The sequence below is a fragment of the Lithobates pipiens genome, unplaced genomic scaffold, assembly GCF_037356315.1.
Source record: "Lithobates pipiens isolate NorthernLeopardFrog02 unplaced genomic scaffold, aLitPip1_a1.2 Scaffold_27, whole genome shotgun sequence".
NCBI classification, from domain to species: domain Eukaryota; kingdom Metazoa; phylum Chordata; class Amphibia; order Anura; family Ranidae; genus Lithobates; species Lithobates pipiens.
Genome location: NW_027507788.1, coordinates 138206888 through 138233394, shown reverse-complemented (window position 1 = coordinate 138233394; position 26507 = coordinate 138206888). Strand labels below are relative to the sequence as shown.

Here is a 26507-nt window from a genome sequence, read left to right as displayed (position 1 = left end):
AAAAAAGAGAGAGCTGTGGTGTAACTTGTTTAGAATGAAATAAGAAAATTTAGTTTAGTGCCTGTGAATACTTGCTGTACCAACAAGTACTCAAAAGTATCAAAGGTTTATTTGTTAGTGCTGTACTGATCTGGCTGATACACTGTTCTCCCTCTCACAAAAAGAAAAGGGGATGACACTAAAGCTAGCCATATGCTTTGTTGTGTGGTTTTTTTTTTTTTTCCTTCATCCATAAACAAATTGGTTGAAGACATGCCCTCCTCCTGGGACATTACATTTTGCCAGCGGCACCAGCACTAATCAGCGGCTGCAGCTGTAAAGCTCAATTTACACTTTTATGACTCCAAAGTCGTACAACTTTGGGAGTGCAACTTTTGGATCGGTGCGACTTGGATGTGAACTTGTTGACCCCACTGTTGCACGTAAAACATTCATTACGACTTTCATGCAATTTTTGAGGTTAATATTGAAGTCTATGCCCTCAAGTTGCATGAAAGTCAGAGCAAAATAGTACATGAACTACTCTGAACCTATATGAATGGTGATCATTGGAAAACTATGACTTGTAATGCGACTTTAATGTCCAAATTTGCACAAGTGTAAATTGGGTGTAATAGAAGGAAAATATTGGCTTGGGAAAGAACTAGTTAAGGCTGATTATGGAAAAGTAAGGGTTAATAATTTTATAACTAGGAACAGTTTTTTTTTTTTTTTTGGCCAAGTTCCTTTTTAATACCCTAAATTATTCAATGCCGTCTTTATTACTTTCTCAAATTCACAAAAGTAGCTAGGATAAATTATCCTCCTGGATAATCAAATCCGATTACAAAATGGTACCAGAGCTGTAATGTCACGTTAAAATGACATAACGTCCCACGAGTGAACATCAAAACTGATATTTTGTTGAGTGAATCACTTTGGTGTTTCGTTATAGTTATAGTACGGCTACCAAGTCAAGTCCACCAGAGTAGGAAGATTTCAATGAAAAGAGGACACAGCAGCACACGGGACATATCTCACTGGAAGCAAGTAGTGTCCCTTGTGCTGAGTTTTCTTTTTCTTTTTTTTTTTTTTTTTGGTAATTTTCTAATATGCTCTTATGGTTGTGTATTGCAGAATTCACATCTTTCTTTGTTCTCTGGTGATGTAACCTCTCTGTTTTAAAAAATGTATTTTTGTACCCAAGCTGTTTAAACATGGAGAGAGGAAGGAAGTGCAGGAGTTAAATAGGTCTTCATAGCGCATTTCCCTTTCGGCCCGAGTGATTCAGCAGCCCATAGCAGAATATCTTCACAATGGGAGCTCAGGGAGTATATAAGCTACAGAAAATCACATTTTTTTTTTCTTTTCTGTATAGTCATGGTGGCCAAAAAAGGCAAGATCTAGGTCTTATTCCTCACTAATAATGTCCAGATGTTGACTTCTTCAGTGTTTATATATGTATACATTTTCATTAATAACTGGTAGGCTCTGGCTGTAGGGGTGATGCATTGTTTCCCAGGCTCCAAATCCCTTTTCTACCCCATCTCCCTTAACTGATAGTAGAACTGCATGATTCTGCCCAAAATGAGAATCATGATTTTTTTTTTTTTTTTTTTTGCCTAAAAAAATAAAAATATCACGATTCTTTCACGATTCTCAAGGGAAAAAGTCTTTCACATTATACAAAAAAAAAAATTGGCTAACTTTTTAATAGTTACAATTTTTTTTTCATTAAAGTGTACTTTTTTCCCCAAAAAATTGCATTTGAACAAACTGCTGCGCAAATACAGTGTGGCATAAAATATTGCAACAACCACCATTTTTCTCTCTCTCTCTCTCTCTCTCTCTCTCTCTCTCTCTCTCTCTCTCTCTCTCTCTCTCTCTCTCTCTCTCTCTCTCTCTCTCTCTCTCTCTCTCTCTCTCTCTCTCTCTCTCTCTCTCTCTCTCTCTCTTCTCTCTCTCTCTCTCTCTCTCTCTCTCTCTCTCTCTCTCTCTCTCTCTCTCTCTCTCTCTCTCTCTCTCTCTCTCTCTCTCTCTCTCTCTCTCTCTCTCTCTCTCTCTCTCTCTCTCTCTCTCTCTCTCTCAGAATAAAATGGTGGTTGTTGCGATATTATGTTCCAAGTAATTTTCGAGCAAAAAAAAAAAAATGATTTTAACTTGAAACCACAAATTGCATAAAAAGGTTTAAGTGGTTAGACTTCCCTCATTTACACAACAAAGTGTATTCCTTTGATCTAAAGGACAAATTGTTACAATGTTTATACTTAAGTTCCACTGCTAAAGAATGTTGTGATTCTTGGCAGACTGCCTGCCTGTTTGTTTGTTTTTTTTTCCTTTCTTTTGGTGGCTGTCAGCTTTAGTAGAGCAGAGAGAATTCTCTGCATAGACAGAGAATTGGGAAATACTTTGTCAAGTTCGCAACGGGGAAAAAAAATTGTGATTACGATTCTTAATGATTAATCGTGCAGCTCTACTTGATAGGTTTATAAAATTCTGCCACAAGTTCACTGTGTCTAGCGTGGGGACACATTGGGTGCCTTCTGCTGCCGTTTTGCTCTTGCTGGGCTTCTAACATATCCCTCAGTCTTTAAGGGGAGTGGGCTTCCTCCAAATAAATCTGCCCTTTAACCACTTGCCGACCGCCGCACTAATATTTCGTTGGCAGAATGGCACGGACAGGCAAATGGGCGTACAGGTACGTCCCTTTAGATTTGCCACCACGTGGACACACGCGGGACCCTGCCGCTAGCTCCGTGAGTGTGATCGTGGGTCCCGCGGACATCGAATACCCGCAATCGTCTCACGGAGAGGAAGAACAGGAAAATGCTGATGTAAACAAGCATTTCCCCATTTTGCCTAGTGACACTGATGCTGATCACAGCTCCCTGTGATCGGGATCAGTGTCATGTCACACATAGCTGGCAGATGACAGGTCCTGTCCGCTTCCCTGTGCAGAGCGCATACGGACACAGTCCTGCTCTTCTCTATGGGGAAATCAGATGGAAATGGACCGCCTGTTCATCTGATCCGCCAGATGAATGGAAAATGCAGCCATCATCCATCTGGATTTTGTGGACAGGATCAGATAGCGGCAGTTGTCAGCATCCGCTGACATCAGCCGCTTTATAGGGGAAACTGCAAGGTCCGATCAGGTCCGCCTGAAAAACTGATGGGCGGACCTGATCGGACAGCCCATGTGAAAGGGCCCAAACGTAAACACTTTAGGGCCAACTTGGCTTTCTGGGCCAACTTTCTGGTGAGTGGTCCACCAACTTCCTCCACACAAGTCCTGGTTCGCACCTATGCATTTTTCAGTAATGAACTACAGTCCATTTCATATGGGTTTTCTAGGGGACACCTTCACTTCTATGCGTTTTCAGCCACTGTGTTTTTGGGCAGGGTCAGGGACTTTTTTTAAAGCAGCAAGGTGCAGTTTTGTTTCAATAGACTTCAATGGACACACTGAAGAAACTCATGATAACAACAAAAACATCTCCCCTTTAAAAAAGAAAAAGCAAAAATGGCGCAAAAAGCAAAAATGCGCCAAAAATGCAGAAATAGATCAAAAGCATAAAAAACGCAAAATGCGTGAAAAAATTGTTGAAAACACACCATAATGCAGAAATAGATCAAAAGCAAACTGCATAGGTGGGAACACCGCCTAAATAAAGATAGTCACTTGCTCTAGCACCTTGGCCAGGTGTATTCTTTGAAAAAAGATGTTTCTTTGAGGGGGCACAATTTCCTTAAGCAGTGGTTGGCCAATCGTGGAAGTCTAGGGCAAGTTTCTCTAACTTGCCTGAAGTGTTAATTTTGTTGACTAAAATATTTTCATTGATGAAATTGACACTATTTTAGTTGACTGAACTGCAACTGAAATGAAAACAATTAAGATGACCAAAATATGACTAAAACTAAAATGGCATATTAACCGCTTAAGGACCCCCTATGGACATATACTGCAACAGGGCGGTCCTTAAGCGGGAAATCGTGTACCTGTACATGATTGTTGTCCTTGAATCAAGGGCGTGCTCACGCACCACCGGAGCCCCGCTTCCGCTGTGATTGGCTCCCACTGTGTCCAATCTGGCAGAAATTTAAACAAGGCAGATCGCAGTTCACCGTGCTAGTAAGGAAGACAGATCTTCCTTATAGGGTTAAGCAGGAACACGGATCTCTGTCTTCCTTCAGGTAAACTATCCTCCACTCAGTAAGAAAACACTCGCAGGGAACACAGTTAACCCCTTGATCGCCCCTGTTAACCCCTTCCCTGTCAATGTCATTAGTGCAATGACGGTGTTTTTTTTTTTTTTAAGCACTGATCACTGTATTGGTGTCACTGGTCCCCAAAAAGCATCACTTGGTGTCAGTTAAAAAAAAAAAATAGAGTCCATAAATGTATCCCCTAGTTTGGTTTTGCACAAAAGTTATAGCATCTACAATCAATATGCGCTTATTGAGATTTTTTTCTTTTTTTTTTTTTACCAAAAACATGTAGAATACATATTGGCCTAAATTGATGAAGAAATTATTTTTTACTTGGTGTTTTAAAAAAATAACTTGGTTTCCACCCTCGGTGGCAGTTGGCAGGTCATGTTCGGGGGCTTCTCATAGAAAATCGGTTTTCTGATCCAGTTGTGATTTACATGGGTGCTTTTAGGTACATCTGATTAGTTGGATATTGTGCCATTTAACCTCCTTTTTGAAGCATTCAGAACCAATTTGATGCAGCTACAATGTGTATGTGTAAATGATGAAAGTGGCTGCAGAGGGAACACATTGCTAGAACTTTGCAGAGATAATGTGATAAACACTTACCAGTGTCTGCCACGCTTGATGCGTTTCAGCTGCTCTCCTTCATGGCTTTATCTTCCTGTGCTGTGATGTTTTTAAATGGTACAGGAGCTATGAATGGAAGTATGTGGCTCCACAGATGCGTTGCAAGGAATGTATAATTTTTTTTTTTTTTTTAAATAAAATCGGATTACTTTTACTTAAATGCCTATCTATATAAAAGCCTTGTTTTAGTGGATCATTTGGAACTGTACTGGATGTAAATGAGGGCAGACCTAATTATTCATCGTATATAGGTATAGATTTCAGGTTTGCAGTGCTCACAATGGCTGTACTTTATTGGGTCCTTACATAATGAAAGTCTGATTCAGATTTCTCATTGAAAACCATGCACTCCCTTCATGGTCTTATTTGTTGAAAATGTAAAACTGACATATGCCTATAGTTTCTTTTGTTTAGCCTGCATGCTGAGCAAAAGAAATCTAGCAGATTCCTCCATCCATGCTACAGCGAGGTTGGACTGATCTGCACTGCCCGGCTATTGTAGTCTGACGGCCAATGCCACCAGCCAATACCCAAACAGTGCCTGCATCTGATTTGAACACAGATGCTGTTTGGGCAACAATTTTCCAACAGGCTTCTTTGGCAAAACTCCATTGAACAATAGATTTTAGTCAAATTGAGTGGTGCCGGCAGAGTTATGCACTGCTTGACTTTAGGTTGAACCAGATTGTCCGAAAACGAAGTTGTGTATGCCCAGCTCTGAAGTATGCTTAAAAGGCCACGTATCTTTACTGGACTCCCATCCCTCTAAATGTGTATTTCTAATTGGTAATCCTTACCCGTAACCCTAGTTTTTTTTTTTTTAGATCATTGATGTGCAGCCTACCAGGCACCGAACAGCCACTTCGGCTAAATCTTTTGGGTTCCTTCTGCACATAGCCCACATTCATTTTAGTGTAAATCCATGCCTGACATGGACAGCATTCAGACTTTCCATTCAAGTACACGAAGAGAGGGAGAGCCACCATATGCTCTCCTTAATGGCTAATCAAGACGCATCCATATTTTTACAGTAACAACAAGTAGTTTTAATCACCCAGGAGTTTACAAGTTAGGGCCCTTTTACATGGGCGGTCCAATCAAGTCCACCTGTCAGTTTTTCAGGTGGACCTGATCGAAACCCTCAAGTCTCCCCTATGGAGCGATGAATGTGAGCGGACATATGTCTGCTGACGGCTGCCGCCATCTGATCCTGCTCACAAAAAAGCAGACGGATGGTGGGTCCTATTTTCCATCCGTCCGTTTTCCCCATAGAGGAGAGCGTGACTGTGTCCATGTCCGCTCTGTACAGTGGAGTGGGCATGGGCCTGTCATCCGCCTGCTCAGCGGGGATTTGCCACTTTCAGATGGGCATTCCATTTTTTTCATCATTTCAGTCATGTTTTTCAGCAGTTTTTATATCCATTTTTCTTACAACCATTACCAATGCAAAAACGTACCGTTTGTCTGTTTTTTACATCTGTTTTTCATCCGTTCCATTTTTTAAATGGAAGAAAAGTAGGGCTTTCTTCTGTTTCAAAACAGATGTTAACGGAGGCGAATGTCAGCTGATAACCATCCACTGACATGCACTTGCCCATAGAAATACAACAGTATCCATTTTTCATCCGTCCATGAATGGATGAAAAACAGACAAATGGAACGCCCCGTGTGAAAGGGGCCTTAGTATTCCATTCAAGATCGCCTCCATTCAGTCTTGGAGCTACTGTGTTTTATGGAATCGGCAAACATTGAAAGCAATAGAAAAGAATAAAAAATTGCACATTTTGGTAAGGTTTTTAGGCAAGCTGCCTACCTGGTTCCTGGAGTTTCTTTCTTTTTTTAATTCCTCAACTAACTTCATAGATTAATTTGAATATTTCATGAAGAGGTCTTACTGCAATGTTCTAGATTTTTTTTTTTTTCTGCCAGTGTGTTATTCTTACCAAGCTTTTCCTCCTATAGTAGAACAACTAATGTAATGTGTGAAGATTCTCTTATAGTGGCCTAGATGGGATTCAGTCTGGTGATCATGGTACAGTCATCAATAACAGAGGTCCCCTAGAATCCATTGGGTTATGCTGCCAGCGCCACCGGCTGTAAGAATACCTGAATATTTACGGCATCTTACTGAATACAAAAGCTATTTGGGCAACCATTTTCTGACAGGCTTTTTCCACAAGTCGATCGAACCATTATCAGGCTTTCACTATACTTGGTAATGTGAAATAAAGCTAAACACTAACGTTGGGTGTGAGAACCCTCCTACAGTGGCCTCAATAGAAATCTGGTAACTACGGTGCAGTGATCTATCACTGGGTCCTTTTAGAATCTATTGGGTTTTACAGTATAACCCAATAGATTCAAGGTGGTTATACAGCCTTCGAAACTACTAGCCCAAAACGAATATCGGTGCCTAGTAAAATGACCCTGTTTTAAAAATGATCCCCGTCTATTCTGCTCTTCCCTACCCTCACATTCTTAACTGCCTTACATAGTTGAAATAGTGATCATTTATAGTTGTGTTTTTTTTTGTTTTTTTACTGAAGACCAGCAGTAATGTTGTTTGACTTGCTTTGTTTTTGAACCAGGTTTATAACTTAAAAAAAGGATAAACGTATTTTCAGACATTTTAGCTTTGAAATACTGCCTCCAGCTTGAATTGAATCCATAAACCCGCATTAAATTAAAACTGCTGGGGAAATAGGCCCATCTGTTAGAAAGACTGCACGATTTTGCTGGGAAGGGAATTATTTCTCAATTCTGGGAAGAGAGCAAAAGGGGACCAGGGTCTTGTCTGAAGTTGTAATTCATGAGCCAAACCCAGACAGAAGGCGCTTTGTTCCTTATTCAAGTGTCAGATGCTGAGCTCCAGCCAGGATCTGTTACATGTTTAGGTTTGAGGCTTGGGGTTTTTTTTTATTGTAAAGCTACTTTAAACCTAGGACATAGATACCGATACATATTCGATGCAGATTATTATGAGTAATTCTGATAACTGGCATTCCATTTGGAAGGCCTTGTTTTAAGAGGAAAGGGAGGAAGGACTCCCACTATGCCAAAGCTTTGGGTTAAGAGGTATAAAGATTTGAATTCGTGATTCAGCTATTTTGTTTTTATCCGAGTAAATTCTGTTAGTTATTTAAAGTGATTGTAGAGTCACTGAGAAAATTGCTGGTTTGCCCTCTGGTATGGCAAGATAATACAGTACAGTGTGTTTTTTTTTTTTTTATTATTATTATGCAGCTAAATACCTTATTTCACAGGGCGGCTGTACGGTCATGTGACCTCCCGCCGCTCTCCTAAAAAGAGAGTAACTGAGATTCCCCTAAGACTTCAGCTGGGAGGTCTTGCTTTATATATCTATATCTTGCTAGAACAGAGGGGATACCAGTAATTATGCTTAGTGACTTTACAGCCACAGCACAATAGTGTCAGGAGGAGAGGGATGGAGAGGAGATGGCTTACACAGAGACTGCTGAGCTGACAGGCAGGCAGAGAGGGAGTGACTGTGGGATGACAGAGGCACGTAAACTGACCATGGATCACTGGCCATGATTACGGTGGTCAGTACACCTGGGGTGGGGGGGCACACAGGAACAGGCAGGATCAACCAGGTATTTTACAGCATAGAGACGAATTACACTGCAGAAGCACTATGCTGTACAGCAGTGGTCGGCAACCTACGGGCCACAAGCGGCCCGCCACCGCTAAATGTCCGGCCCATCAGTGTACGTGATGAATTCACGTGCACCCGGTCCACAAACGTTTTAACCCCCTTCACGCCGACCTGTACCTGGTACTGTTTTTTTTTTTTTTTTTTTTTTAGAGCCACCAGTTGGCTTTTCTTTGGATAACAACCGATGTGGCTAAGAAGCCACTCAGCTCACCCACCCCCTTCCTTGGCTCACCCCGGCTCTCCAGTCCCACCAGGGGGCCTGAGAGACCAGCCGGGATGCCCGCCAGCTGGCCAGAGACCCAAACCAAGTCGGAAACAAGTTTGATCGGGTCTCGGATCTAGTAACCCGGAAGCAATGTCATGACATTGCTTCTGGTTTACAGAAGACCTAAAGCCGCCAAATAAAAATAAATAAATTACATTGCTTTTAAGTGCAAAGGAGGGATTTGAGATCTTATAGATCCCTCCCCCATAAAGAGTACCTATTAATGCCTATTACTGTCACAAGGAATGTTTACATTTACTGATACTGATGTTTACATTCCTTATGACCGCAATAAAAGTGATCAAAAATGTATTTTTTCAATGGGACAGTATAAAAAGAAAAAAGGAAAAAATAATAATAATTTAAAGTGCTCCATCCCACTGTACTTACACAGCTGGGGGCTTTGTAATGTAATATGGTCCAGAGGTATAGAGGCTGTGTAATGTAAAGGGGGCCAGAGGTGCAGGGGCTGTGTAAGGTTATCTTCATTTATTAGCAGGTGAATGCGGCCCTTAATGCATTCACATACACTGAATCCTTAAGTGGAAAAAGGATGCTGTCCCCTGCTGTACAGGGTCTTTTTTTTTGTTTGTTTTGTTTTTAGGGTTACAACCACTTTAATCTGTTGGTCAAAAAACATTTTTTCATTAAATATCTGGTGGTGTCTGCAGCATGTGAGATGGAGTTTGAAGGATCTGACACAGATAGTATTATTTTAAAATTGGCATTATAAACTATCTATCAGTAACGTGCCCTAGTTGTGTTGCCCTCTCAATATGAATCTTGAGAGCTTGTGGGTCTTATGTTGTTTCTAAATGTGTATTCCATGTTCATGCATTATGCAGTGTGAGGTAGAAATATTAAGCATAAAGATTTTATTCTGAGATGTGCAACTTTTGGGTCAACAATGTTTTAGGTCTTGGGACCTTTAAAGGAGATCTCGGCATAAGTGACGGCATACACTTTTTTTTTTTTTCTTTTATAACCTCAACATAGCAATATAAATGATCATTCTTTTTTATGACAATCCAATATTAGCCTACTTATGAATCTCCTTTTCATGTTGTGTGTGAGACACAAGCAGTGCATAGTCACAACAAGGCATTGTAAATGTGTCACTGCATTCAGGGAACTAAATGTGTGGGGCTCTTGGAAAAGTATGTTTTAAAACTTCAACAATGTTTGAATATTAAAGGTAGGCTATGAAAAAAATTGAAACCTATTTGATGGGGTTCTGTAGAGCAGCGTTTTTTTTCAACCAGGGTGTCCAGGTTTCTTCTGGGGTGCCTTGACAAAATGTCTAAGCCCTTGTACACACGGTCGAACATTCCTACAACAAAATCCGTCAGATTTTGTCCGAAACTTGTGTTGCATACACACGGTCGGACAGAGTTGTCGGAAAATCCGATCGTACGTAACGTGATGACGTTATTTCATTACGACGGGACTACGTTCAGGTTAGTAGCCAATAGCTTTGGTCTAGGAATTTGATCTGAGCATGTGTGGCACTTTGTCCAAAGTCCGATCGGATCATGTTGTCGGAAAGTTTTATAGCCCAGCTCTAAAACTTTGTCCGTCTGATATTCTGACGAAAACAGTCTGATGGAGCCCACACACAGTCGGATTATCCGATGACACGGTCCGATCGGACATTTTACTTTGGAATGTCCAACCATGTGTATAAGGGCTCAGGCCCCATTCACACCTGAATGTAGCATTTTCAGGCGTGATTTTGCAGCATTTTTATCGCAATTTTGCAGCGTTTTTTGCTGTGATTTTGTCCAGGGCAAAAGGTCACCAATGTCAAAAGAAGAAAAACGCCCAAATCTGCCCGATTTGAGCGACAGAAAAGGGTCCAGAACTTGTTTGAGCTTCAGGCGTTTGGCTTCAGGGACATGAAGGGGAGATGTTAACCATCTCCATTGAGAATTTTTTCCCCTCCAGCATTTTGTAGCTTCAGGCTTCAAGCTACAAAACGCTCAGGTGTGAATGGGGGCTCAGTTCACATATGTCCGATTTGTGGTTTCCCTGCATTTTTTAAAATCAGTCGGGTGCAGTTTTGTCCACTGGTTTAGGTGCCAATTTTTTTTATTTTTTTTTTTTTAAACCGGACTGAAAAATACACAGGACTCTTTCAAAACAGACCACGGTTAGCCTGCAGATATGTGAACCAGCTTCATAGAGCAGGCTGCCAGTTCACAAAACTCGTCCAATTTGCATATATGTGAACTGACCCTAAAAGTTGTATAAAACCCAGTGGGTGGATCAAGCCTGCCTTTTAGTTACAGGTTTTCATTGTGCATCATTACAGCCTTCTACTTTCTGGCATCCAAACAACCAATTATGTCATTGGTTGATAAGAAGGATGTCGGCCGCCTGCATAGCATCCTTGTTTGTCCCTCTCCATCAGCACTGGGGTCACATTAGCTGAGTGAGGGAGTAGAAAAACTTTGAAATTACTAGTTAGTACCAGTCTGCAAAGGTGTATTTGCTTTGGAAGAATAAATCACCTCTAACGTTGGGTGTCCTACTTGTCTGAATGTTTGTGCATTAGGTAAAACTATTCATTTTGTTTTTTACGCCTTGAGATCGTCCAGAATATTAAAGGGTGTCTTGACTGAAAAAAGGTTGAGTAACACTGCTGTGGAGTTACTTGGTTCCTTATCAATAGCAAACCAATAAAAGGGCCCCCCGAAAAACCGCACGCCGATACTTTTGAAACACAATATAATAATTTAAAGTCTATTAAGGTTTTTCACATTTATCATTTATTGCTTTATTACATCCGTACTACAAAATGTTCTTGGAGTCCAACTTAACAGCTTGCATATGTTCTCCTATATTCCACTCTAGTTTGCGCCTCCTGATTCAATGCTTCCACTTACTATTAAACCAATAACTACATTTTCTGAAATATAGATCCAGTACACAAAATGGCAGCCTTCCTTGGTTCTGGAATATGTGGAAAAATATGTGGTTTTAAAGTGGCGCTATTAGAGTCTACAAAAATTTAAATGGAAGTTTCCTGTAACAGAAGAGCTAACCTAAGCACGGGCTCAGACTGAGAGCTTGTCCCATGCACCCATTGACTGCAAGCACTAAGTGGTGTGTTCTGGTGGGGTGTTGAAGTCCCAGTTCCCGTCCCTTTGTCAGTGTTTCTCTACATCCCCCCCCCCCCATTCAGCCCACTGGGTTTAATGAAAAAAAAAACTTCCTGTCTCCCAGGCTTAAAGGTGTTGCAAAGTCGGAAAGTTTTTTTTTATCTTGATGCATTCTATGCATTAAGATAAAAAACTTCTGTGTGCAGCAGTCCCCCTGGGCCCCCCTATTACTTACCAGAGCCCCATCTGTCCAGCAATGTCCACGAGTGTCTCGGCCTTCCGAGACTCTCCCTACTTATTGGCTGAGACAAAGCAGCGGTACCATTGGCTCCCGCTGCTGTTAGTCAGCTAGCTAGCCAATCTGGAGTTAGAGGTGGCAGGACCGGGCTGCTGCTCCGTGTTTGGTTGGATGCAGGGAGCTGTGACTCTACTCGGGTCAACAGGAGGGAAGGGCCAGGAGCATAGAAGAGGCACCCGAGAAGAGGAGGCTCTGGGCTGCCCTGTGCAAATCCAGTGAACAGGAAAGGTAAGTAATAACATGTTTGTTATTTTTATAGAAAGAAAACTAGACTTTACAATCGCTTTAAGACACTTCAGTATTCAATGCCTGTGGGAACATTGGACGCAAAGAGCTATGGCTCAATTCTTTGACCCATACATCAATACAGGACACTGTAGCAAGATGGGGGTCAAAGGATGGAACTGAATGGTGAAGAGGCTGATGATGCAAATAACACTGGAGTGGAGCAAAAGTAGGGGATATGGGATGCTGGAGATGTGAATATAACAGATCTGGTCTTTTTGAGGGAGCATACACCAGGTTATTTTAGATGACTAACGGGGTCCGGTTCAAAGGTTCAGTCAAATTTTTTTAAATGAGAATTCATGAGACTTTCCTGGATCTGTTGCCATTTTCCATTGCCTGCCTTGACTATGAATGTCTTGTACATGTCAAATAATTGCGGTCTCCATTTATGCCAATGGAAAATTCATCAGGTAGAGCATGATGCCCTTTCCAAGAATATGGCAAGCAAGGTAAAAATGTAAATAGTTTGAGCTGGATTATGCCAAGCAGTACAAGAAGCCAGCAGGTGTTGTTCAGTAAGGTAGGGCCATGAGCAATTAGAATATACGATATAGGATTGTGAAACTTAATAGTAAAATCAGTAGTTACTCAGTTCAATTGTTAGGCAAGCTGCACTGCTACTGAGATAAGATGGCTCAATATAGAGGAGTGGAATTCGGTGACTTGTCTTTTTACTACTGCTTAAAATAAAGTTTGCTAAATTTTGAATCATGTCATGTAAAGGAATTGTAGTGAGCGTCTTGTGGGGACTCTTTGTTCCTCCGGTTTCAAGACCTGTTTTTACTATCACCTCCGAGACCTCCTGCATTCCAGCTGGATGCCATGCACTCTGAACATATTTAAGTATGCGTGTCACATCAGATATTGTGTAAAACTGCTGGTGAGATTCTCTTTAGGAAGTTACAGCTGTGGCAATGGCAGTGATAAATGGGCTATTTCCAAGTGTCTGCTTTATATTCACGCTGGCTGGATATGGAGGCCACCTGTGCAGTTTTAAAGGGACATGAATGCTTGGAAATATGAAATATCCACTGGAATGTAACCTCCCTGTATATATATATTCAGTTCTGTTCTCTGCACAAAAAACACAAAAATCCCTGAGCATGGAGCAATTTTCTATATAGATTGTAAAAAAAATAAAAAACTGTTTGTGCCTGTCCTTATGCGTATCTAAACGCAGAACGAACGTGTAATAATTTACCAGCTTACCAGTCCTTTACAGACCAGAAGATTTTCTTGCTTAATGACCAGGCCATTTTCTGCGATACGGCACTGCTTCGCTTTAACTTGCACGGTTGTGCGATGCTGTACCCAAACAAAATTGATGTCCCTTTTTTTTCCTCCCAACAAATAGAGCTTTTTTTGGTGGTATTTGATCACCCTTGCATTTTTTTTTTGGTGCTATAAACAAAAAAAAAGCGCAACCATTTTGAAAAAACTTTTTTACTTTTTGCTATAATATCCCAAAACATGTTTTTAAAAAACAAATGTCTTCATCAGTTTAGGCCACTATATATTCTTCTACATATTTTTGGTAAAAAAAATTGCAATACGCGTAGATTTATATATATCGGGTCCCCCCGCCACGCCGCAGGCCTCTGGCAGCTCTTAAAGAGGACGATGTACCCATACGGTGATTCGTGGGAACGTGCCACTTTGCCAACGTATATCTGCGTCAGCTGGTCAACAAGTGGTAAACGCATGTATCGGGTCCATTCATTTTAACTTGGCAATTTTGACAGCAACAAACTTTGTGTTGTATGGTGACATTGCTAACTGTACAGTAAGGCTACATTCCTGGGATGCCTGGCCATTAGCTCTAATGCGCCACTCCCTAGCGGGTGCTTTTTGCCCATAAAAAAATAATTTTTAAATCCTGTTTTGCAGCACTTTCAAACTGCTTTTCAGGCACTTTGGAAGCGCTGCCAATTCATTGCAATGAGCAGGGCATTTTGGGAGCTCTAATAAATACAGCGCTCCCAACCCGCCCCGATGATGCTGCTTGCAGGGGTTTTCATAATGTCCCACAAGTGCACCACCCCAGTGGGAAAAGACACACTGCAATGAATGGGAAGCGCTTTTCAGAGGCTAGTTCTAGCGCTAAAGCACCTGAAAACTGCCTGTGAAAGTAGCCTAAGGTCCGGTTCACACTGAGGCAGCACGACTTACAGCGCTACTGCCTCAGGTGACCCAGATGCGACCGCTGCAGCGACTTGCAAAACGACTTCTGTATAGAAGTCAATGCAAGTCGCCCCCAAAGTCGTACAGGAACTTTTTTCTAAGTCGGAGAGACTTGTGTCGCTCTGATTAGAACAGTTCCATAGTACAGAGTGGGACGCTACGTGTCAGTCGGCTAAGTCGCCTGACAAGTCTTCCTAGTGTGAACCGACCCTTATTGTAGAGGTGCAGCATTGTCGTCCTGATTTGGACTACAAACACCTGTCCCTCTCCTCATCTTCATTATAGGTAGGGGTTGTAGCTCGCTGAAGAAATTTGAAAGGCTGGTGACGTTGTTTGAGGTTTCAGTGTAGTGCGGAAAGTGAGGAAGCTGGATTTCTGTCAAGATCAGCATGATGGTTTTTTTTTTTTTTTTTTTGGTAACTACAATATATTACATATTTGTTCTTGGGTTTAAATCTAATTTGAAGACTTTAATGTGGGTTACAATTAAAGCCCATGTTCTTTGATTTGGCAGGCATGAATTCTAACTGCAATGCTTGCTTTAAAAAGTATGTATACCTTTTTAAACTTTTTTCATTCTTGAATAGAGTAGAGAAGGGTACAACCTCTGTCCGTTTCCTTTTTGTTGTCTATTCCCTTGTTGAAATTTCCCTTCACTTCCTGCTCAAGGGAATAGAACAGAAAGTGGGAGGAAATGTATACAAAGTGAGGTTACTTCCTCTTTTAGTTGCCCTAGAATAAGTGTCCCACTTTTAAGATGTCACCTTTTATTCCTGTTCTGGGGACAACTGTAAAATTTTGAATAACTGATCATATTCTATTGACAATAGCCAACAGGACAAATAAGTTGGGCCTCCCCAGTCGGGTGGCAGGAAGCAATTAAACCAAGGCTCTGTTTACATCTGGACAGAGCAGAAACACGGACCAAGACTACTGCTTCTATCCGCGTTTCGGAAAAACGCACAACGTGCTTGTGGTGACATTATTTTTTAATGGCAGCCCAAATGCGGGTAGCACTCGCGTTTTGCTACACAACAAAATGTGTGAAAAGCTTGATGCAAAACACGCTTGGCATAATGGCAAACTTGGTACATGAGCTTCTTTATCGTGTTTTTTGGAGCACAAGAAGGCCCGTTCAAATGTTCCGCTCCACAAATGTGCAAAAAAAAAAAAAGCTTTAAGAACACGCTGTGGTAGCGTTGCATTGTGAATAGGGCCTAATAGGGCATAGAACGGTGTTGATGTGCAAAGTAACCCATAGCAGCCAATGAAATGGCAGTTTATTGTAGTTGGATTGTTAAGAGATGATGTTTTGGTTTGCAATGAACATTGTACTTTGTGCATCTTCATGGCTCTTACTCTGTAAGACTCTAGATGGTCTGTGTTGCAAGTTTTTTTTTTTTTTTTTTTTTCAGCTAAACTAAATCTGTATTTTTTTTTTTATTATTTAAAATTTTTAACTTGTTATAATTAGCCCTGATTCAAATAATTTATATTGTGTTTTTTCTTTTGCAGTTTTCACTACAAGATGCCTATACTCAAGCAGTCCAGCTCCCACTCAAAGAAGCGAACCCGAATAGATCGAGAGATGATCAGTGCCCCTTTAGGGGATTTCAGACACACTATGCATGTTGGTAGAGGTGGGGATGTGTTTGGAGATACATCTTTCCTCAGTAACCATGGCCCTGCCTCTCCTCCAGCTGCGGAAGTACCAACCTCTAAGAAGAATGGTGTAGTGAAACAAGCTGGAGAACACGATGATAATAAAACGGCTGACTCACTAAGTCAACTTTCTCAGTCCTCGGGAATAGGCTCCGGTGCAGGAAGCATTTCTTCTAGCCCTGTTAATCACGCACCATCGAAAGATGACAACGTTTGGAATAGCAGTAATTCTGGAGGTCACACAGATCAAGTAGATTGGCTTCCACTGGATTGTGGGCTAAAACATGCCGAGTCCATGTTGTCCTTCCATCTTGATCTTGGCCCATCCATTTTGGATGATGTTTTGGGTGTAATGGACAGAGATGCTCCCACTGATGACTGGAACAGTCCAGGTGACAAATGTGATTACAAATTTTCTGCAGAAAGCAGTAAGCTTACACAGCTGTCTTCCATCACAGAGTCCCAAGGAAGCCATTACAGTCTCTCCACCACACTGCCTATTACAAACCCTAGCTTGGATTATAATTCAAGTGTCCTCTCTAAAAACCTGGAAGGAAACCGATCAGCTTATGAAGGGGATAGTGAAGAAGAAAAACGTTCTATCTATGAAGGGATTCCTGACAGTCCAGCACAAAAAGAGAACAGTTTTCACACTAGTCACTGTGAAGAGCTTGATGATGACGAGGAAGAGGAGGAGGAGGATGAGGATGAAGTTGGTCAAGGATATACATTTGAAGAAGATCTTGATGATGAGATTGGCGTATAGGAATACAAACTATAATGCATAAACTCTATGGACTTACATGTTTCTTTGATGAACATGGTGGGGCACAGACCAACAGTTTCATATGGTATAGATGTTATACATTGGACTTTATACAGAAAATTTGACTTTTTAAAAAAAAAATCTGCCTATTCTAAAAGAATACACTATGTACAGAGGCATTTTTCATTTTACTTATTCCTCTTCTGAGAATTTAAGACTGTAACTTTTCACAACAGTAAGACAGATATTCATAGATGTTAGCAGAAAAAAAAGATCAGTTCCCACTGGTTGAAGGAATTGAAATGTTTTAGGATTTCTTGTTATATAATATAAAATGTAATTTATCTTAATGTTTCATGAATACAGAAATTTTTTTCCTTGTAAAATGTTCTATGTTGAAAATGTTTCTCTTCAGTTATTGGTGCATATGTCTCAAAATATTGTTGAAAAATCTCAAAATACCAGTGCATAGCCTATGTTTTTGGGATCCAGTATAGGCCACCTTTAAAATAATAAAAAAAAAAAAAGTTGCACAAATCCTAAGAAATTATGATATTTTGCAGCTATGACACCTACACATTGTAAATGAGGTTACGAGGGTACCAGTAGAGCAAAGTAGGAGCTTGGACTTATACAACTGTTGGCACAAGATTTTATTTTATTTTTTTTAACTTGAAGGGAGCAGGTTGGATTTAACACTTTTTTTTTTTTTTTTTTTCTTGGATTTAATCATTTGTTGGACTACTGCTTTTGCCACCTTTTGCCAGTTTTTTTTGTTGTTTTTTTTGTGCTTCAAACACCATTTTTAGGAGACACTTAGTAACCCAAGTAGAGTAAAATTAAAATTTATGTTCCTCTTCCTCATTTATTAAGCTCTTTACCTAGCAACAGAAGAGCCAAAAACACCAATTTGATTATTTCATGCAATTTTAGGCCATTTCAAGCATTGCTCTCAGCAATTAAATTGAAAATCATTTTGCAAGTAGTAACAAGTTTATGCGAGCATCATTGGTGCCACTTTCTTACAGAGAATTTTCAATATGTTGGGAGAGCTCTGCAATTTTCAATAGACTTTTTTCCCTTTTATCCTAAGAAGTGCAAGTGATCTTTTCACTACACATCCATCAGAGTTCCGATTAAGGTTAAAAAAGTTACTGTGTGTCCTGAAACGAGGTGGTCACAAGTACATCCCCCATCTTTAGTAATAACAGATATCTACAATCTAAGGATGACCGTATATGTCTAAAGCCTGGTACATACTGGCACCTGCGGTCTGAGCCACTGTACTAACCATCCAACATTAGTTCAGCGATCTCCCCTACTGAGCTGTTTTGTTCTGATGAGGGTGGCCCCTCCACCAGAACACTCTGATCAGACAGAAACCGGCCAAACTGCCGGCTTCTGTTGGACAGACCGACATACACACGGGCCGGTTTTCTTTTGAACCGACAAATGTCTCCCGACATTCGGTCCATGTGTACCCGGCTTTAAGAAGGGCACGCAACAGATTTGGACATGAATTCCAATCCTTGGGTTGCTCTTAGGGCTTTTTAGGAGCCCCTCTGATTGTTGGAGGCGAACATTCTTACACATTATTACACAAGAGATTTTCTAACATTGTTGAAGATCACTTTTATCAATAACTGGACGTTCCATTTTTTTGTGGAGAACCAAGCTTTTTTTGCTTCAAAATGTGGCAGATTATGGTGTGTGCAAGCTGTACAAATTTGGGCAGATGTCTCACCACCCAGCATCCTTAATGAGGCATCTTGCCATCTGTGGCCATTCTAAACCAGGGATAGGTCAAAGACACCCTTTACGCCAGGCTTGGTAGGAAAATGGAAACAATAGGCTGAAGTAATCAAAACTAGTCAATTTAACTAATTATCCCAAGAACAGTTGGAAGGAGGCGTCTGCTCTGCTGATGCATATACTGGCCAGACCAGACAACAAAAATCACAGGTTCCTTATAGTGAACCTATGATCTGACAATGCAGGGTAAAGTTAACTGGGTCTCTTAAATGCTGGGCCTTCTTGCTTATATACTTCTCTTCCCCACTGCTCTGTTTTTTGCTTTTGGCCCTGTGCAAGCTCCAACTTGAACGAGTGTAAATGAACAGATAGCTTGGGACTCGGTCTCAGAGTCAGGTGACAATTAGAAGGTGAGTATATGCAGGGAAAAGGAAGGATTAAAATGTACCCATTTTTTGTATATGGGCAAAGTGCAGGCCAACTTTGAAGAAAATTACTGCTAAGAAGCATTTTAGAAAATGGAACATGGTTTTATTTGGGGCAGCTCATCCCACCAGGATGAAAGGACTATCTGTTGTAAATGGTTTTCTTTAAAAGATGTTTGCATTGACTATATTGTTGTAGCATTAAATGCACAGCTATTTGCTTTGCAACACAATATAGCTTTATCTTTTGTGCATTTGTGCGTATGACAGTGTTAAAATAGGAGAACACTAAAGATAATGGTGAACCAGCAGCTTGTGGCAATCCTAAGTAGTTCAGCTGGCGGTATATAGAGGAGTTTCCATTTCATCCTATAGTCAATATTACTTTGCACACTACAGGTGTTTTTTTGTTTTTTTTCAATGCGCACCCTTTCCCAATCATACTTGTATCTTAATAGCCAAGGATCCTGTTTATCCTTTCTGAAGTCTGCCTTAATGATATTTCTAACCGAGCAGTTACATTATTCAGTATGATCAACTGCTAATTTTGGGGTAATGTTTTGTAATGCATTTTTATAAATATTCTCTTTCAGAGCATCTGTATAAGAAAAAAAAATGCTTCACAAATGTGTTTCTTATAGTATATTCCTTTTTTAATAAAATATTTCTACTGCACTAAAATAGTTTGCAGTGGTTTTTATGTTGCTATTCTAGTAGTTATCTAACATTTTAGTCCATGAATCTACACCTACTCTATTAAAGGTGCTGAAAAATTATTGAGGCTGCCATAATACATGTTCCTATTGAGAATGTTAGTTTTTCTGGCTGCCATGTTGTTTGGCTTCAATGCTGTCTGAGCTGCTGACGCCAAAGCAGGTATAGAAACGAGGAATTAATTCAAAGTGTGCTCATTTCAGTTCCCAAACACAGCCAGATATCTAGCATATAAAAAGGAGGCCAGCAATGGCAACCCCCATAATTTCCATTTTTAAATTGGTATTAAATCCAAAAATGCATCACATTGCAGCTTACCAATTCTTAGCCCTTGTACACATGGTTGGACATTCAGACGGAAAATGTCCGATCGGACCCTGTTGTCGGATAATCCAACTGTGTGTGGGCTCCATCGGACTGTTTCCGTCGGAATATCCGACGGACAAAGTTTTAGAGCTGGGCTATAAAACTTTCCGATAACATGATCCGATTGGACTTTGTCTGATTGTGTGTAGAGAATTCTGATCGGACAAAGTGCCACGCATGCTCAGATCAAATTCCTAGACCAAAGCTATTGGCTACTAGCCTGAAGGTAGTCCCGTCGTAACGAAATAACGTCATCGCGTTTGTCCGACCGTGTGTATGCAACAGTTTTGGACAAAATCCAACAGTTTTGGTTGTCGGAATGTCCGACCATGTGTACAAGGGCTTAGATGTGGTGGCTGCATTTGTGTTTTTTTTTTGTTTGTTTTTTTAGGGTTTTTTCCTTTTTATTTTCACCTGGTGATCTGGCCAAGTAGTAGATGATCTGTAAATCCATACATGCTCTTAAATTTCTCCAAATTTATTGGTACTCCATAAAAGACAGATAAGTTACAGCAGATGTTAATGTTCAGCTATGGTGGCCTTGTTCACAACTGATCCAGGTGCTCAAGCCAAGTAAGTCTGTTACTTTTCAGAATATTTTAACCAACCAAGCTGTCCAGACAAAGTGGCAGTTGGAAGGTTGCAACAAACCATTTACCACTGATGGGGCTGTTTAGTCACCTTTTTATTCATTTCAGTAAAACATTTATCCCGAAAGAAATAAAATGTTTGCCTTAACTACTTTTAAAGTGTTGGTGTCCATCTAAGTCTGCTAGTCTTAACACATCCCTCTCCCCACTGACAATGCTGCTGTCCAAAGGTGTCTGCATTACTACTTCATCCAGAATACAGACACCCTAACTCTAGGTTCGCACTATGCTGGTTTCCTGATGGCAGCCTTTGCACGGCCACAGTAGCCCATTAATTTGGGCTGCAGTACCTACTGAAAACACAGGGAAAAGGTCCCTGCACCTTTTCCAAAAATGCAGCTGCAGGGAAACCCCATTGTGCCGTGTGGTTCTGAATACATCAGTGTGCTATCTTCTAATGTGAGCAGGGACTGAGAAAAAATGGCACCAAAGAGCTTTTCCTTCACTGTAGAATAGCGCTTGATCCAGCTAAAGCAGTTGGGAGACAGCTTTTTTTTTTTTGTGTGTTGTTTTTTTTGTTTTGTTTTTGTTTTTAAACTAACATAGTTAACGGGTGGAACATCCATTTTAGGGGGCACAAAAAAGAAATTACCCAATGTTTTTGTAAAATATAAAAGCCAACATTGTGTGAAGTAAATGGATACCCAACATGTCAAACCTTAAATTTGCATGCACCCGTGAAATGGCAACAACCTTCAGTACCCTGTATTTTCCATAGGTGATGCTTTAAAAGCCCCCCATAGGTCATCAGTTTAGCATTACAAAGGAGGTCTGGTGCTAGAATTATTGCTCTCATTCCAGCGCAATATGTAGTCTGTATCGTAATCAACAGTTTCAGGCATAGGCACCCTGCTGTGTGTATGTGAGGGGATGGGCTCAAAAAAATGTTGTGGGGGGATTTATGTGCTTGAGTGCAAATTAAAACGTTTTTAATTTAAAAAAAAAACTTTTCCTATCTTTTTGTCCCCTATGTGATTTCTTTTTTTTTTTTTGTTGATGAGTTCTCTTTAATGAGACATCTAGGGTCTAAAAGACTCTACATGTCTCCTATGTGCTGCACTGAATCCAATTCAATGCACATCACACTGCATTACATTCTTTTGATGGCCAGGGAAATTTAACAGGGACCCGGAAGTGACGTCACATGTCAATGCCCGGTCAACAACAAAAAGTGGAGCAGAGTGCACATGTGGACGCTCTCCTTCCTCCCACCAATCACCCCCACCCAGCGGCACCCGCTATGTCAGATCCCGGGCCCACAGATGGGCAAGCGGAGCCCAGGATACATAGCAGGGTGTGTGCAGCATTTGGGTGCCAGCCCATTGGAACCTGGTGCCTGGGGTTTGTTGAACCCTGTTGTTAAAGCAGTTTTAAATGCAGCGCTATCTTCTTCAGATAACTTTTATATGTGTTTTTTAGTGAAAATCCTGACTGCCTTTCTGCACTACAACTCAGAGAAACAGTGCTGAGCCCCCTAATGTCTACACAGTTTCTCACACTGCTCCTTTATCCTAAGTAGTCCCAGGATCAGATTGTGTACTTTCACATGCCTCACTAGCAGGAGTTCAGGTGCAGGGATATCTTGTCCCCGCCTATACTCACAAAGTCACCATAAACCATGCAGGGTAGATGATCACATCATAAGTTTAGAAGGTGGCAGCTGGTAGGAGCGCCCACTAAATGTTTCAGCTATGGAGAAGGCAACCAACTGTCATGGGTCTGCAGGTTAAAGAGCTAGCTTACCTTAACAATAAAAAAAAAGCGGGGCTAAGAAGGATGGCACTCTTTTGTACTGCTAGGGGGCTTTGGTTCTAACAGTTCATCCTAGAGAAGAGAGCAGAACCAAGATATGAAATGGTTTGAGGTAGGCTTTTCTCCATTCACAAAAAGATTAGAAGTATGGTAGGAGCTTAAACGGATGTTTTTAAAGTCAGATTATTTTAAAATTATGAAGTAGTGTGCATAGAGTATTTTTTATATGTGAATTAACCCTTTAAAGAACAATTCCAGTCATTAGCATGTTTATATATGGTTACATTGGTCCAGTTTGGACCAATGAAACGGTATTTGACTTGCCTAACAGATGCGCTGAAAACTGGAAAGTAGCTAAATAGGCACCACTACTTCAGTGATCTCCAGTTCCCGTGCTTGGTGTATAGGACCGCTTTCTCAAAAGGCATCACACTGGCTGCTCATCATTGAAGAGTATTTTGCATTTTCAGAATATATGTAAAACATTCTCTGATTTAGACAAGGTGAAGAGCGTGATATCACTGCCCAGCCTCTCCTCGTCCAATCAGAGACTGCTTTTCATTTTCCTAATAAATGCAAAGCATTCGCTGAATGGTGCTCACGCCAAGCGACTAATCTCCTGTTTTCACAATGCAGGAGAGCAGCTGCTCAGCAAGGGACCTGGAAGCAAGTGTAAATCACTGGACTGGCGGTGTCTACTTCATTGATTTCCAGCTTCCAGGGGCATCGATCAGGTATGGTACAGTGGGTATAGTAAAGAATCACCCCCCCCCCCCTGAAAATAATCACATGTTGTTGCTTTGCAGTAGGAGTCGGCCGATACTTACTTTTGTGTGAAGCATTGGTATCGTTCACAAACTTACAGATGTTGTTTAAAGGAGCTGTACTGGGGTGATGCCTTCAGCTGTAGGCATCACCCCAATACCATTCTTTAGGGCGGACGGTCGGCTTTCTTATATTAACAAGCAATGCGGCTAAGCAGCCGCTCAGCTGTTATTACAAGCACCGGGAGGGGACACCCCCCCCCCCCCTCCTGTCGCTCCGCCCGGGTCTCCTGACCCACCAGGATGCAGATCGGCTTTGTTTGGGGCTCAGATCTAGTAACCCAGAAGCAAAGTCATGACATCACTTCTGGATTGCTTGCATCCTAAAGGCGCCAGTTTTAAAAAATAGTAAGTATTCAAAAACGCAGATCTTGACATTTTGAATACTTTTAAGTGCAGTGGAGAGGTTTGGGGTCTTATAGACCCCAGATCCCTCCATAAAGAGTACCTGTGCTACCTATTACTGTCAAAAGGGATGTTTACATTCCTTGTGACTGCGATAAAAGGGATTTTTTTATTTTTTTTAAAAGAACAGTATAAAAATAAAAAGTTTAAATTTACAGAACATTGGCTATTGGCCTGAAAGGCAGCCGAAAAATCGGTAGCGTATCGAACCTGAAAAAACTATTATCGGTCAACCCCTACTTTGCAGCCTGAAATGAACACTGACATCATTTTTGTTTTATCCAGATGTTTTAAAAAAAATATAAAAAATCTGCTGTCCTCCTGACAAAAAGTTTTTAGTGAGGAGATGGTTTATACTCCAACATGACAATGACCCAAAGCACACAGCAAAAATTACCACACATTGGTTGAAGGAGAAAAAGGTTGATGTCCCTTGCATGGCCTGGTCAGAGCCCAGACTTAAACCTCATTCAAAATCTATTGAATGACTTGAAGACTGCATTCCACAAATGTTCACCATCAAATTTAACTGAACTTGAGCAGTTCTGCAAAGAAAAGTCATATCCCAACAGGTTAATTAAAGCAAAACGGTGGTTCAACAAAATACTGGCATAAGGGGGTGATCCTTTTTCCATCTCAGTGATTCTGTTTTTTTTTCTTTTTTTTTTTCCCTGACACGTTGGTGTTCTATATTTCAGTTGGATGTTATAAGTTGCAGTAGTAAATACAGCCGGTTAAAACAAAAACTGTCTGTCTTCATTTCAGGCTGCAAAGCAACACATTGGGTGTTATTTACTAAAGGCAAATCCACTTTGCCCTCCAAGTGCAAACTACAAGTGCAAAGTGCACTTGAAATTACACTGAAAGGGCACTTGGAAGTGCAGTTGCTGTAGATCGGAGGGGGGCATGCAAAGTAAGTAAAAAAAACGCATTTTAGCTTGCACATGATTGGATGATAAAATCAGCAGAGCTTCCCCTCGTTTCAGATATACTCCTCAGATTTACAGCGACTGCACTTCCAAGTGTACTTTCAGTGCAAATTCAAGTGCACTTTGCACCTGTAGTTTGCACTTGTAGTACAAAGTGGATTTGCCTTTCGTAAATACATTGTTATATACAATATATCGTTATATTGGACCAATAAAACTATGTACAGTGCCTTGCGAAAGTATTCGGCCCCCTTGAACTGTTCAACCTTTTGCCACATTTCAGGCTTCAAACATAAAGATATAACATTTTTATTTTTCCCTAATCGTCTTTCAGGACAGCCACTATGAGAGATAGACTCCTCCTCTTCCTCTGGAAACACTGCGCCAGCCCATAAATTCTTACTTCCCCTGCCGGACCTCAGTTATTAGTGTTTCCTCCGGCGGGGAGACACTGTGCAAGGAACCAAGCCGATCAGTCGGGGAGGCTGTGGCCATTTTTTCGTTAAAGAACCCGGTTGAAAGAAGCAGGGGCTTCGTTTGGAGAAAGCTGGGTTCAAACCGTTCAAAACCAAGCCTGGCCCCAAAAAGGCAGGGGCAGAGGAGGGGCGATTTTTTTCGCCCTCCTGTCCAGCCCCGTAAAACCCAGTGACATTCCAGCTACAGTGGGAGGAAGACTGGGGGCCTTTCTACCACAGTGGGAGACAATATCCCCCAATCAATTTATTTTAGGGGTAATAAGAAGGGGGTACCTCTTGGAATTCTTAAGACCACCCCCTCAAAGGCTCCTTGTCACGCATCTACCCAGGTGCATGGTAAAGGCCGAGGCCTTGCTAGAAGCTCTGAGGGAATTGGAGAATCAGGATGTTATTCTCAGGGTCCCAAAAGCAGAAGAGGGAAGGGGGTTTTATTCTCACATCTTCGTAGTGAAAAAACCCTCAGGAAAGTTCAGATTGATTCTGAACTTAAAGCCCCTGAATGCTTCAGTGAAATACAAAAGATTCCGCATGGAGTCGATTTTTTTCAGTAAGGGCTCTTCTGCCCCGCAACTGTTTCATGGTATCTCTGGACCTAAGGGACGCGTATTTACACATCCCTATAGCGGAGGCCTCGCAGAAGTTTCTACGCCTTGCCATAGATTTAGGGGGAGAAACAGTACATTTTCAGTTTCAGGCCCTGCCATTCGGGCTATCCTCTGCACCCCGCATTTTTACCAAGGTCCTGGCAGAAGCCATGGCCTTTCTTCGGCTCCAAGGGATATGTATAATAGCCTACCTGGACAACCTGTTTTTATTTGCAGCATCCCCAACACAGTTGGTCAAGGATCTCGATCTAACCAAAGGGGTCCTTACAGACCTGGGGTGGCTTCTGAACTTGGAAAAGTCCAGCCTGATCCCCTCACAACAGATCCCCCTATCTAGGTTTCCTGTTGGACTCAACACTGTTGAGAGTTTTTCTACCAAGAGAAAAGGTACAAAAGCTGGACAGAGCGGTGGCCTCTCTTCAGAGCAACCATCTGGTTTCCATAAGGGTTCTGATGTCAGTATTGGGTCTCCTTACATCTACCCTCCCAGCAGTGCAGTGGGCAGGGCTACATTTTCGTCCCCTACAGACCTTCATCCTAGGGGTGTGGGA

General features: G+C 41.3%; 1 protein-coding gene across 2 annotated transcripts in view; it reads left to right on the top strand.

Annotated features, from left to right (window-relative positions):
* The window catches only part of CDC42EP5 (CDC42 effector protein 5), a 53051-nt gene extending 33135 nt beyond the window's left edge, over positions 1 to 19916 (top strand). For both annotated transcript variants that reach the window (XM_077457556.1, XM_077457555.1), the window contains exon 3: positions 16146 to 19916. In XM_077457556.1, the coding sequence (XP_077313682.1) occupies positions 16159 to 17058 (900 nt within the window). In that variant the 5' untranslated portion in view covers positions 16146 to 16158 and the 3' untranslated portion in view covers positions 17059 to 19916. The remainder of the gene's footprint in view (positions 1 to 16145) is intronic.
* Positions 19917 to 26507: the final 6591 nt, after the last annotated feature.